The 11,777-nt window shown below is 36.0% G+C and overlaps 1 protein-coding gene across 6 annotated transcripts in view; it reads left to right on the forward strand.

The window, feature by feature from the left end:
• SLC26A7 (solute carrier family 26 member 7) overlaps positions 1-11,008 on the forward strand; it is a 90,587-nt gene extending 79,579 nt beyond the window's left edge. For 5 of the 6 annotated variants that reach the window (XM_048075219.2, XM_048075217.2, XM_066990585.1 and 2 more), the window contains 6 exons: positions 93-230; positions 1,974-2,022; positions 4,954-5,054; positions 6,971-7,025; positions 7,115-7,218; positions 9,083-11,008. In XM_048075219.2, the coding sequence (XP_047931176.2) occupies positions 93-230; positions 1,974-2,022; positions 4,954-5,054; positions 6,971-7,025; positions 7,115-7,218; positions 9,083-9,118 (483 nt within the window). In that variant the 3' untranslated portion in view covers positions 9,119-11,008. The remainder of the gene's footprint in view (positions 1-92; positions 231-1,973; positions 2,023-4,953; positions 5,055-6,970; positions 7,026-7,114; positions 7,219-9,082) is intronic. The other variant, XR_010828702.1, reaches the window with a different exon arrangement.
• The last annotated feature ends 769 nt before the right edge of the window (positions 11,009-11,777 follow it).

Consider the following 11,777-nt stretch of genomic DNA (forward strand, 5'->3'; position numbering starts at 1 on the left):
TACTTTTAAAGAAATTACTGCTGTTGTTATTATTATTATAATTTGTAAAATGAAGATAAACTTCTCAGCATTTTGTTTATTTCATTTCACAGAAATCATTAAAACAGGTAAAGATAGTTTCAGTCAACAACCCATTAGTCTTTCTGAATGCCAGGAAATTTCAGGCAGACCTTACAAAAATAATCCAGAAGGATAGCACGAGCAGCCAGACATGTGAAGATGTAAACAAGGTAAGATGTGCTACATGCTTCTGTAATCATGGTGACAATGCTGAAGAGTATGATTCCTTTCTTTGCATTTTTTATTATAATTACTTGAAAATAATATCTTTCCTACCTCTCAATATAAGGTCCTGTAAAATACATTAAAACACTTAGCCAAAGCTCTTCAAAATTTCTGGGAACCATTACATAACCTCAGATAATGTGAGGTTGTGACTTCGAAAATTCAATGAGTAGCTAAAATTCTACTTGAATAAAGTTGTGGGTTTGTTTATTTTGTTGTTGTTTGTTTTGTTTTTAATTTTTTCTTCCCTCTGGAGATGAGTCCATGAGAGACAGATGCTTCATTTCTGATTCTAACTATGAATAATTTTAATAGATATAGGAAGAAGGTACAAACTGCTTGAAGTTTTCACCTAAGGCGGTGTTTCTTTTTAATTTTCTGCACTGATTGTATTGGAAAAATAAATAGCACAAAAATTTTGTATAATTTGTTTTTGGAAAATGTCCCAGTAAGGACTGTATTTGTAAAGTTTATTTGCACATAGCTACTGAAAATTCCTACAATGTTCCCAGAAAGAGGGGAAAAATGTATTGTTTTTCTATCATTACAATGAAGACATTCCAATCCAATACAATAAATGATAAACTGTAGGCAATCTCATCTGGTTTGGTGAACTGGACTGAGAAAATCATAGGTATTTCCTAGATGGTTTGTTAAAACAGTAATATTTGTCTACCACCTCTGCTGTCTCTTGCTAAAGATCTGCACTACCCGTTCCTACTCTGATGGGTGCCTTCTTGTTATTCAGAAATCCAGCTCAGATATTGTGCTGCTTTTTTTCCTTGGCTCTTCTAGTTTAACTGATTTGGATTACCAAGATAACAAACTCCCAAACTGAGAGAAATTACTTAGGATTGACATGGAATTAATTTATGAGTTAATTTAATAAGTGTAATGAATTAATAAGTTAATTTAATAAGTTAATTTATAAGTTACTTAGGAGTGAGATGTTATCCTTTGTCTATTCTGGAAGTTACTTGGCAGTACAGCTGCCTGAAATACTGTGCATAGTTTTTTGTGTTTTTTTTTGTTTGTTTTTTTTTTTTTTTTTTTTTTCTTTTGTGTGTGTGTGTTTGTGTGAAATAATAGTCTTTCCATGGAACATAATGGAAATGAAAAAGTATTGCACTTTGGATTTTGTTTCCATGGTATATTTCTGTTTTAAACATAGGTCTACTGACAACTTAACATTCATATTGAAACCATTACAAAAACATTTCTCCAGATAAACATAACTCTTTAACATATTTACATCATAACAATTCTCACTAAAATCTTAGATGAGATTGCATCAAGTAGAAGTTAATCTTAAAAGTTTCCTAACTTGAATTTATCTTTTCAAGAACATCTTTCTCATCTTTCTATCGCTTCTTAACCCCTGCTTTCCCAAGAGCATCGTTTTCATAATATGTTTTATAATGGATACAAATGTCAAAGAGATTGAGTCATCTGAAGGGAAAAAAAAAGTGAGGTTACAGTTTTATATGACATTAGAAGAATAATGAAAGGCTTGCTCAGCAGTTATAACATATCCAATAGACTGTTGCATACAATATGGTTTTTGGAGAGAATGAGTTAATTTTGATATTGAGAAACAGAATTCTTGTGCATTGCATTGATTTTCTCTGGTTACTCTGCATTGGATTAGTTTTCCTTGGTATGCTAATTGTTCATTGCTTTTATTTCAGTGTGAGCAGAACACATTACTCTGTTCATTTTCCAATGGAAGTTGTCATGGTGAGTTTATTATCTATAAATTATATTAAAACTAAGATGGATGTAAGTGTGCAAAATGGCTCCAGGTTTTTCTATTTATTTATAGGTGAACTCAAATTGTCTGGAAACTAATATTTCAGATAGATCACACCTTCACTGAAACATGAGTGCTAAAAATTGTTAAACTCTGTTAACCTTGGCCTAACAGGTCCTGTTTTTATTCTGTTCTTGACTGAGTTTATAAGATTTCAAAAGTGGGAAACCAATGAAAATATTTTTGTCTGCAGGAGTCCCTGCTTATTTCACACAAATCACTCTATGCATACGGATAGGGGTACCTAGTGGGGGAGGGGGGGGGATCACTTCCAGCATTGCTGCCTTTATTGGTCTTCAGCCAAAGGCCTAATAAGCTGTTTTGCTAAGCTGTGTTCTTGCTTTCTTGTGTTTTGTTTGTTTGGTTGGTTGGTTTGGTTTTGAGCTCATCGTGGGACTTGAACATTAATATGCAAAACTAAAAATAGGGTGGGATTAGAGCTATGTGAAGTCTTTGTGGACGTTAAAGGCACTGAAGAGAAAAATTCATAAACGTCATCTGAGTTATCAGTGACACTGTGGCCACCAATACAGCACAGTAAAACAGTACAACACAGAATAAAGAAAAAAAAAAACCTAAGGGTTTGCTTTTAATTAAGGATTAAACTGGATAATTCTACTCTTCCCACATTTTATAGAATTTAAATTAAACCAGAGCACATACATTCCCATGGGATAGCTGCTAGAACCTTTTGCAGAAGATACTTTATACAGATGACTTCATCATGGATGGAATTCAGATGCTGTGTTTATTTAAAACACTTATAAGCATTAAGACCACAGTAGAGAATCTGATTTGGGGGCTGTTGTCTGATAGTTTATGCTTATTAACTAGGCTCATGACATTTTTATGTTTTTACAGTGTTTACTTTACTTGGGGTTGATAGAATGTTTTGCTGTAGCACAGCAACATAACGATAATGTCTATTGAGACTATACAGTGCTATACTGTAAAATGGTAAATGAGCACACAGCATTGTGTTTGTGGGGAGATCTTTGGAAGGTCTTGTCAGTACACATTTCAGGTTTCGCTGAAATGTGGTTTCATTGGATGAACTGGTATCTCACATTACAGAAATGACAGATAGCACAGGACCTCTTTTCTGATTCCTTAAGTCCTGTCTTGGGGACTTAAATGTTGTTCTTTGTACTAAGCAGAGTATGGTGACTCTTTGTGGGAGCTTTAAAATAAAAACTGGAGAGGAGGAAAAAAAAAAATCACTAAAAAAGCATAACTGCATGGGGCTTAAATTTTTAGGAAGGAGGGGAGCAGGAAGACATAATTCTTGTCCTGACATCAGTTGTCCTAGAAGGTGCAGCAGCATCTTTGTCAAAACCTTTATTTTCGACCTCTGGGGAATACCGACTTGACATTGTCTATATCAGCAACAAGTTAATTAGCTTCTGTTGCCCTTGCCCAGTGGTTCAGAGGCAGCAGGTTTCCCCACCACCACCACCCACCTTCAGAGGTCAAGCAGCCTCCAGTTAATGGCAGGATGCCAGCTTTTGGGGAAGGTAATGCGAGCTCCAGTCCAGCATAGCCTCTCACTCTCTCTATGCATATGTACGTGTGTACATATGGTTTGACCTTCATGAGGTTTGTCAAGGAAGAGATTTCAGAGTATAGTTGATAATAGTAGGGTTTCATGGTGTGCTTGTGCAACATATCAGCTAAGCACACTTCAGGTGTAAGGTGAGCTCAACTTCTGTGCTTGAATGTAGTATTTCTAAGTTAAATCAATTCCCTCCTTCCTTCTCTATTTCTTTCCTTCCTTCCAATTTCTTTATTATTGCTTCTGTTATACAGAAGCAAGTTACCTGTAATTATATTTATTCAAAATCTGTTTTTGAACTGTCAAACTTTTAACTTGTATTTAAGCAGCATAACAATCAAAAGGGAAAATTAACCTCAGACCACTTTTTAAGGTAAAACTTGTTGGACCCTGCAGATACAAATGTGCATGCTTTTGGGGGGTGAGTAAGTAACAGGGAAAGAGTAAGTTCTTCTGGTTTGGAGACAGAGTTTTGTAGAATTGATTACAGTAAGCAGACCAGCAGATCTCATAAATCCTTCCTGGTTTTCCACTGCAGTAGTGCCAGGCAGGCTTTCTTTGAAATTCTTTATTTTTGTTTGCAATGTGTTTATTAATGTACATTGGACAGTACAAAGAAAGTAAATCTCTGGAGGTGCGAGTGCAAAAGACTCAGACTCCTGTCAGAAAGGAATTAGCACCATTATAAATCTACACAATAAGAAAATTCTAAGTCCCCTCAAGATTTTAAAATCTTTTCTTCTGCTGTGTCAAAACCATTTCAATTAACCTATCTTTACATTCATAATTCCTTTCATTCATCTTTTTTTTTTTGAATTTTGTTTTGTGATAACTAATATTAAAGCTGTTATTTGTCCACAGACCATTGTAAATAAGATGTACATTGTTTTCTTTTTTTCCTTTTATGAAAGCCAGGAATCATCTGCATGCTAGTTCAGGACACATTTAGTATGTACGCAGTTTCAGAATCTGAGAGGTATATTTTCTCTGTGAATCCTAAGTGAACTTTCCCAAACAAGCCAGAATCATGTAGAATTTCAAATCTGAAGAACTTTTTTTTTGTGCTGGAGAGACTATTTCTGTCTAATACATCTCACTAATAATATATTCTGCCTGTCGACTTCACCCCATTGCTCTGATGGCCCTTCATTTGTCTGTACTTCTAAAATGTGCCATTTGCTTAATGCATGTCCCAGTAAAAAATAGACAAATTTTACTGTGATATTTTGGGCTTATTTTGTTCTGTCGTTATACACATTTCTTGACTATTTGCTAATTAAAGCTTTCTCCCATATCAAATATGCAGGTGAGTCACTGCAGCCATCTCAGAGTGAGCGACGTGTTTTGATATTAGACTGTAGTGGACTGAGTTTGTTTGACTACACTGGAGCCTCCACGTTGCTTCAGGTATTTATAACACCAGACACGTTCTGTACATAGAAATATATGATTGCACACACAAGTTATTGGGACCAGCTACTACTCACATCACTCACATTAGTGGATAAACGTGGTCACTTATGGAAAAGATGAGCAGAGTTTTGGTACCGAACTGCACTATGTTTATATAAAATTATATACAAATAATTCTAAATATTTTAAGTGACATTCAGTGCAAATGTAAGTATTCATATTTAATGGAAATGAGTTTCTGAAAGCACTCCTTTTTATGTATTTATTTATTTTTAAACTGATTTAGGTCATATTCAACCCTGTCATGTCAGTTATGTCAGTTGTAGCAGACCTCTGTGTGGATTTACACCATTAAAATTTCAGCTTTTATTTCTGTGATTTTATCTATATGTCCTGCTTTCTTCTAAGCCAGGAGTCTTAATGATCTCCATGTTTTCTTCTGTGGGTTACATACCTAGAAGGTTGGGTTCCTTGCTCATTGCAGGAGCCCTGAGAAGACCAAAACCAGCAACCATAATGATCAGTTCTATACAGCAGATGAAAAAATATGTTCAGAATCCGTTTCCTGTGTTTCCATAGGGTTTGGCATTTAATAGAAGATGTGCAGTTAGTACAGATTTAATTGGGTATGCAAGGTTTGGTTCATATATTATTTTTTTGTGTAAGATAGAAGACTAGATTTGAACTTGGGTCTCAGCCCAGGACTTTTCTTATCCTAACTGTTTTCTCAGTTTACTGAAGTGAATAATGAAGTGCTAAATTAAATAATAATAATAATAATAATAAAATTAAAACAACATATTTAGGTGTGCATATAGTCAAAAGGAAAACTGGGATAATTAAGTAAGGTGAATGGGAATTATTCTTTATTACATCCCCCCTCAAAATAAAGGCATTCAATAAGCTTAGTAGGTAAAAATAAATAAACAATTTGTGAAACTAATTTCCAAAAGGTCTTTGAGATCTCAGAAAGCAGATTAAATCAAAGAGGCATTAGACAGATTTGTGGGATACAACTCCATCCTGGGCTATGAGATACAGTTTGGGGTTGCAATCTCTATCTGAAAGACAGGTCCAGAACTGAGTTACCCGAAGGAAGAATGCACTTCTTCCATGTTACACTCATTCCCTAATTCCCTAAATACCATCACTTCTGCTGGAGTTACAAGGATTTTTATTCTGAAGCAGGCTTTTGGTTCCTTTTTAAAAATCTGTTATTCTGATGTGGTTCTCATTGAATCTCTTCTATTAGAACTGTTCCACTTTACATGGATGAATTAAGCTTTTTTATTTTTATTTTTTATTTTTTTAATGGGGACTGCCTTGGATGCTTCCTCGTCTGTCAGAAAAGGCCCTACTCTAGTTCTAGAGTTATTTTCACTTTTTGTTACTTTCTAGCTTATTGGATACCTAGTCTCTGTGAAGTTGCATATTTTCAAAGAAAGGAAAAAGAACAACTTACTGCAGGATGTAGCATGATGGCTATGGCAATTTTTTGATAGACTACTGGAAGTTTCAAAGTTTCCTATGTCAAATTCCTGTCTTTCTGGACTGGTTGGTAAGCATACAGAGAGGAGATGCAGCAACTTGTTGAAAAAGGCATACTGGAAAAACTAATCTAAAAAATATAATTATAAATGCTATATTATTAATCAATTTAGTTTTATTGCCAGTAGAACTGTAGAGTACTTTGTGGAGGGGGGAGGAAATGATGCTTTCCTGTTCAGTGTGGGTTTTCCTTGTTTGTGTTATAGAGGGGCTCTCTCTGGTGGCTGCTGTCAGCATAGCCTGAACAGCAGCACTTCATGCTCTGCCTGCTTTGAATACATTCTTTTTTGTGTATTTTATTCTCTGTTGGTATTTTAAACAGGTTTTTTTTTTTTTTGAATTTCATGTTTTCACACATATAGATTTACATGGATTGCAAAAACAGACACATTGATGTGTTGCTAGCACGCTGCAAAGGCAAGTATAAGCTTACAGCAAAATTTTTAACATGACAGTTTATATATCCTCACTACCTTATCAGTGCTCATATGTTTGTTTTATTACAGCTTCCTTGATAAAAGCAATGCAGTACGGTGGAAATCTTGAATCCGAAAACCCTGTCTTCTTTGAATCTGTTTCTTCAGCAATCGATGCCATTCAGATTCACAGGGTGAGACTTACAGCAGGGGTAGATGAAGTCTGGAGGGGCTTCTTGGATGCTCACTGCACTTTGATAGTCTGGGGAAATCTCGTTTATCCAGTGAATGTTTTGTGCAGAAATCTTTTATCTGTATTCTCTGCAACCAGTCCTCAGCCTCTGGGGCTGCAGTTATCACATTTTCCCTGCTTGCATTCTCTTCCTCTTCTTTTGCAATAACTTCTATGTCTTCTATGCTGGATCCAGAGGCATGATGTTCAGGTGCGTTAACCTGGGTGCATGGTCCACTGGAAAGCATAATGTCATCTCAAAATACCTAACGTAGCCTCTCGGTGAGGGAAATTACCTTGTACCCAGCTGTGCATAACTAAAGCTACACTCTGTTCCTCAGTCTGCATTGCTTAAACAGCATGCCTCCAGTTAGCATTGCCCTGAGATGCACATGTGCTAAGTAACAGAGAAGGTGGATAAATTCAAGTTGGGGTTCCAGGCTGTTCTGACCAAAACACTTCTGGATCCCTGGCAAATTTGTTCAGAGCTAAAAAGCCCATCTCTGCCCGGCCCTGCAGTGTAATGTGTTGGCTCACTGGTGGAAAGAGGGGAGAGGACATGTATGAGGTGGAAGGGAGTGCTAGAGGGAGGAGGAAGAAGGATTTGCTCAGAAATTGAGGCTAGAGGCTTGAACATGCATTTGCTTAAACATGTATTTATTTGCTCAATAATAATTCTTCCATTCCTTTTTAAAAGGCTATAAACCTGGGCTTTCCTCGTAAACTGTATAAGCCTTTTCCATTGTAATCCCAGTGTAACTGAGCATGCATTATAAGCAGTGTGCTTTCCCATGGTTGTATTTATGATTCCAAACATGGCTAGAGCTCAGTTCAGAGCCCTCTCCAAGAGACATTAAACTAATCATGGTCTGTGGTTTCTGTTTGCTCTTTCTCCCCTTTACTGTGATCTGGCACATTTTACGAATTAAATTAGAACTGCCTATGGACAAAATACACTTTCCATTGATTTACCCAGATAAGGCGAGTTGACTCTTGTTCTGGTGGATTGACTAGGAAAAGTATGTTCTCTTTGGTGCTTTTCAACATTTTTCTTTGTTGCTCTGCAAAAATAATTTACTGAAATGGTAACTGCAGGGCAAAAATAATGGGGATGGCTATTGTATATTTTGCCTGGGTCTGATTAGATGAATTAGCATGATCGTTGTGTTATAAAAGGTCTACATTCTTTATAGACACCAATTAATGTTCCTAACATTCTTGTAAGATAGCTAGTATTCCCATTTTATGCAAATGGGATGTGGAAAGACCAGGATAAATGTTCAAGTAAAAAGGAGCTCAGAAGTCCATTTTTCGAGGAACTGATAACATGCTTCTACCGGAGCTGCTAAACAAGTCAAAACTCTGAATAATGATTTAGTGGAGCAGTTTGAAAAACTTGCACACAGTCTCAAATTTTGAATGTAATTATTATAGACAGTGTATGTATGCTGCCAATGACTCTTCAGAGCACTCAAAATATGTGAGTTGTTTTCTTGATGTGTTCCTTGACTTTAGCAACTGAAGATAAGATGGACAGGAGTAAAAAGGCACGGTGACTGCAGTAGCAGCACCACACTGTAACTGTGTCTACGCTTCATATGACTTTTTAAGACGCTCAGGTCAGCAGGAATTTTGAGTGAAGAAAAAATGGCAGGATAGAATACAAAAGAACAGAGCAGAAAGAGGTGGAAATTTATGGAAAGTGATTTGTTTGGATTTACATTTCTGATCCCCTCACATCAGTCTTTTGTCCACTACTTTTACGTGATATTCTAGGAAAACATTTTAATACTTTTTTTTTTCTTCTTCTGTTTCTCACAATTTAGAATTACAGCAAGTTCAGTGAACAGAGTGAAGTGTGATGCTGACCCATCAAATGTGGCTAGTCTGATCAACTCATACAGAATGAACTATACCACGGTTTCTCCTTAGCATTTTTCTTTTCTCCAAGAGATCTCATAGATGTTATTTTGTATGCCATACATATTTACAACATTCAGTAATGATAGATCTGACATTCAGAAAAAAAAAAAAATCTTTAGCTGCCATCACTCAGAGAATGTTCATACAATTGTTCTATAATGGTTTTATATTATATTTTTATACATGTTTAGACAAAAATTATTAGAAAGCAGATGTGGGGTATTGACTGTTTACTATCTTTTAGATATCTTCTATTATAACATTAGTTGTAATATGCATCTGTAGTTTTGTGCATGGAATAAGGAGACATTATGAATTCTTAAAAGTGGTGTGTTATAATTGATACAGTATATGCAGGAAGTCATACACCAATGCATACTCTAATAGCTTTACTTATCCTTTTTGCTGTTCAAGATAGCTATTTGCAATAACAGCATCATATCACAGCTAACATATCCTTGCATTTTTCATACTTGGTTATTATATGCTTTTTAATGCCTGCCAAGGTCAGCGAAAGCACAGTATATTGAAAGAAGGCAGATGGATGTTGGCTAAGTGCACTGGATTGTCTCTTCTTCTAGTAGATGTCATGAGTTATTATAAAGATTTGCTATATTTTCAGTGCCACAGGTATTCTCTAGCTCAGATTGAAGAGGAAAAATTGGTAACATTTTTCCAAAACTTTTTCTTGTTTCCAGCATAGTCTGCATTTCCGAATTACTGCTGGAATTTGATCAGGGCTGGAATCTTCAGCTATGGCAGCTGGGAGGTGACCCTAGAGGGACACAGAAGGCATGTGTCAATTTTCAGCCCAAATTCCAGCGTGCAGTACTCTACGAGCAAACAAACGGGGGAAGAATTCACAGGTTGAATTCACACGTTTGGCTTGCAATTATGGATTGCCATCAATCATATTAGATTATACTATCACATCAATATCGTATTATTTGGCAACATATGTGAAGATTTTTTCCTCTTGTCTTTGCCATATATGTACACAAGCTGTAAAATATAAAAGTTGAAGAGAAAAAAAAAAAGAGAATGGATGAGGAGTAGGTAATTACCTCACTGACCTTAAAAAAAACTATGGAAGCTAAAATGTAAATGAATATGGCATGGCTGTAATGGTCATCTTAGCACTACAGAGAGGAGAGAAGCACAAGGATGCTCTGTGCAGCTGGAGTGCATAGCCAAAATCTAATGCTAAGCATCCTCTTTTCAGAAGCAGTTACATCTATATATTTGTCTAGACTCTCTCAGCTGTCTCTGCCTAAAGCAGCTACCTGAAGTACATGGGACAGCTCATGGAGTGATTTTCACATCTTGCATGTTTTTGTTAAGGCAAATATAAGCCTTTCTTCTGTCCTTGGTCATTCCACACTACTAAAAGACAATGGGAGAGAGCCTTGTGTTCTTTTAGCCTTTCAGTCATAGGTGACTATTAGGGTTATTTCACACATCGTACCACAGATGAGCAGAAACATTCTCTACGTGTTCTACTAAGATAACTTTTCAAAAATACTATGCAAAATGCTGATTGGTAACTGTGAGAAGCTTGTTATACACAGAAGTAAATTCTGTTCGTTGTGCCAAGTGCATTTGTGTCAGATGCTGCAGTTGATTGCAAATGACTCATTACATCCTTGGACGTAGTAACAGGCTATAACATTTGATTATTAATTTCCTCAGACAGTTTTAGTAATTTATGAACACTTTAGAAACTGTTTACATTGTGCTTTAATTGTAGAAGAATCAACTGTATGTCACAGCTGAATGGAGATCTCTACTTAACTGCAAGCCGAATAAATGAATAAAAGTTATCTTTTCTATTAAGTTCATTATTTCATCTTTGATGGCTAAATGTATCTTCTAAAGATTTGTGGATATGTTGGTTAATGAAATTGTTAAACCGTGGTCTTTAGCAAAGATAGCATCGACCATGAGACCTTCACTTTTGTTCTGAATGATCTTGTTAATGAAACAACACAGATGCTGTTAAAATTATTTGTAATGTTAGTGCCTGATGAAGCTCTCTGCATCAAATTAAGAAATTTGTAGTGCTAATCAAAATATCTTCCGCTTTTCCCTGTGTTCAATAGAAATAACTTTTCTACAGCTAAATGGCTGTTTTGAGATGGACGTTTATCTCCCATTAGGTCAAAGACCTTCCTGTGGCACAATATCACTTACAAATGTGTTTCATCAGTGTAAGGCTACAAATTCAAATTGTCTTAATGCTGTGATTACTGCTTGATTGTCTCTCAGGGTAGAATCAAGGATGAAATACATTTCTTACCTTATGACTCTGACTTCTCTAATCTTCCAGCACTGGGGCTTGGGATACTTGTAATATTCCTGTAATGTATTTTACTTTGTATAATTAACCTAAATTTCCTCTTATTTCTGAGAATATAAATTGTTAATTAGCTTCCCTTTCTGGCAAGTAGCACCACTAATGACAATTGTTTCTCAGCAGAACAGAGCATTCGAGGAGCCCATGAAGGCGTTTTGAAGCTGGGCTGCAATGGAAGCTTCCCTTTCAATTGCTTCTAAAATATCTGTACTGAATTTAGGCTTTGCCAGACCAGAACTGCTTTA

This window comes from Anser cygnoides, chromosome 2 (genome assembly GCF_040182565.1).
Source record: "Anser cygnoides isolate HZ-2024a breed goose chromosome 2, Taihu_goose_T2T_genome, whole genome shotgun sequence".
NCBI classification, from domain to species: domain Eukaryota; kingdom Metazoa; phylum Chordata; class Aves; order Anseriformes; family Anatidae; genus Anser; species Anser cygnoides.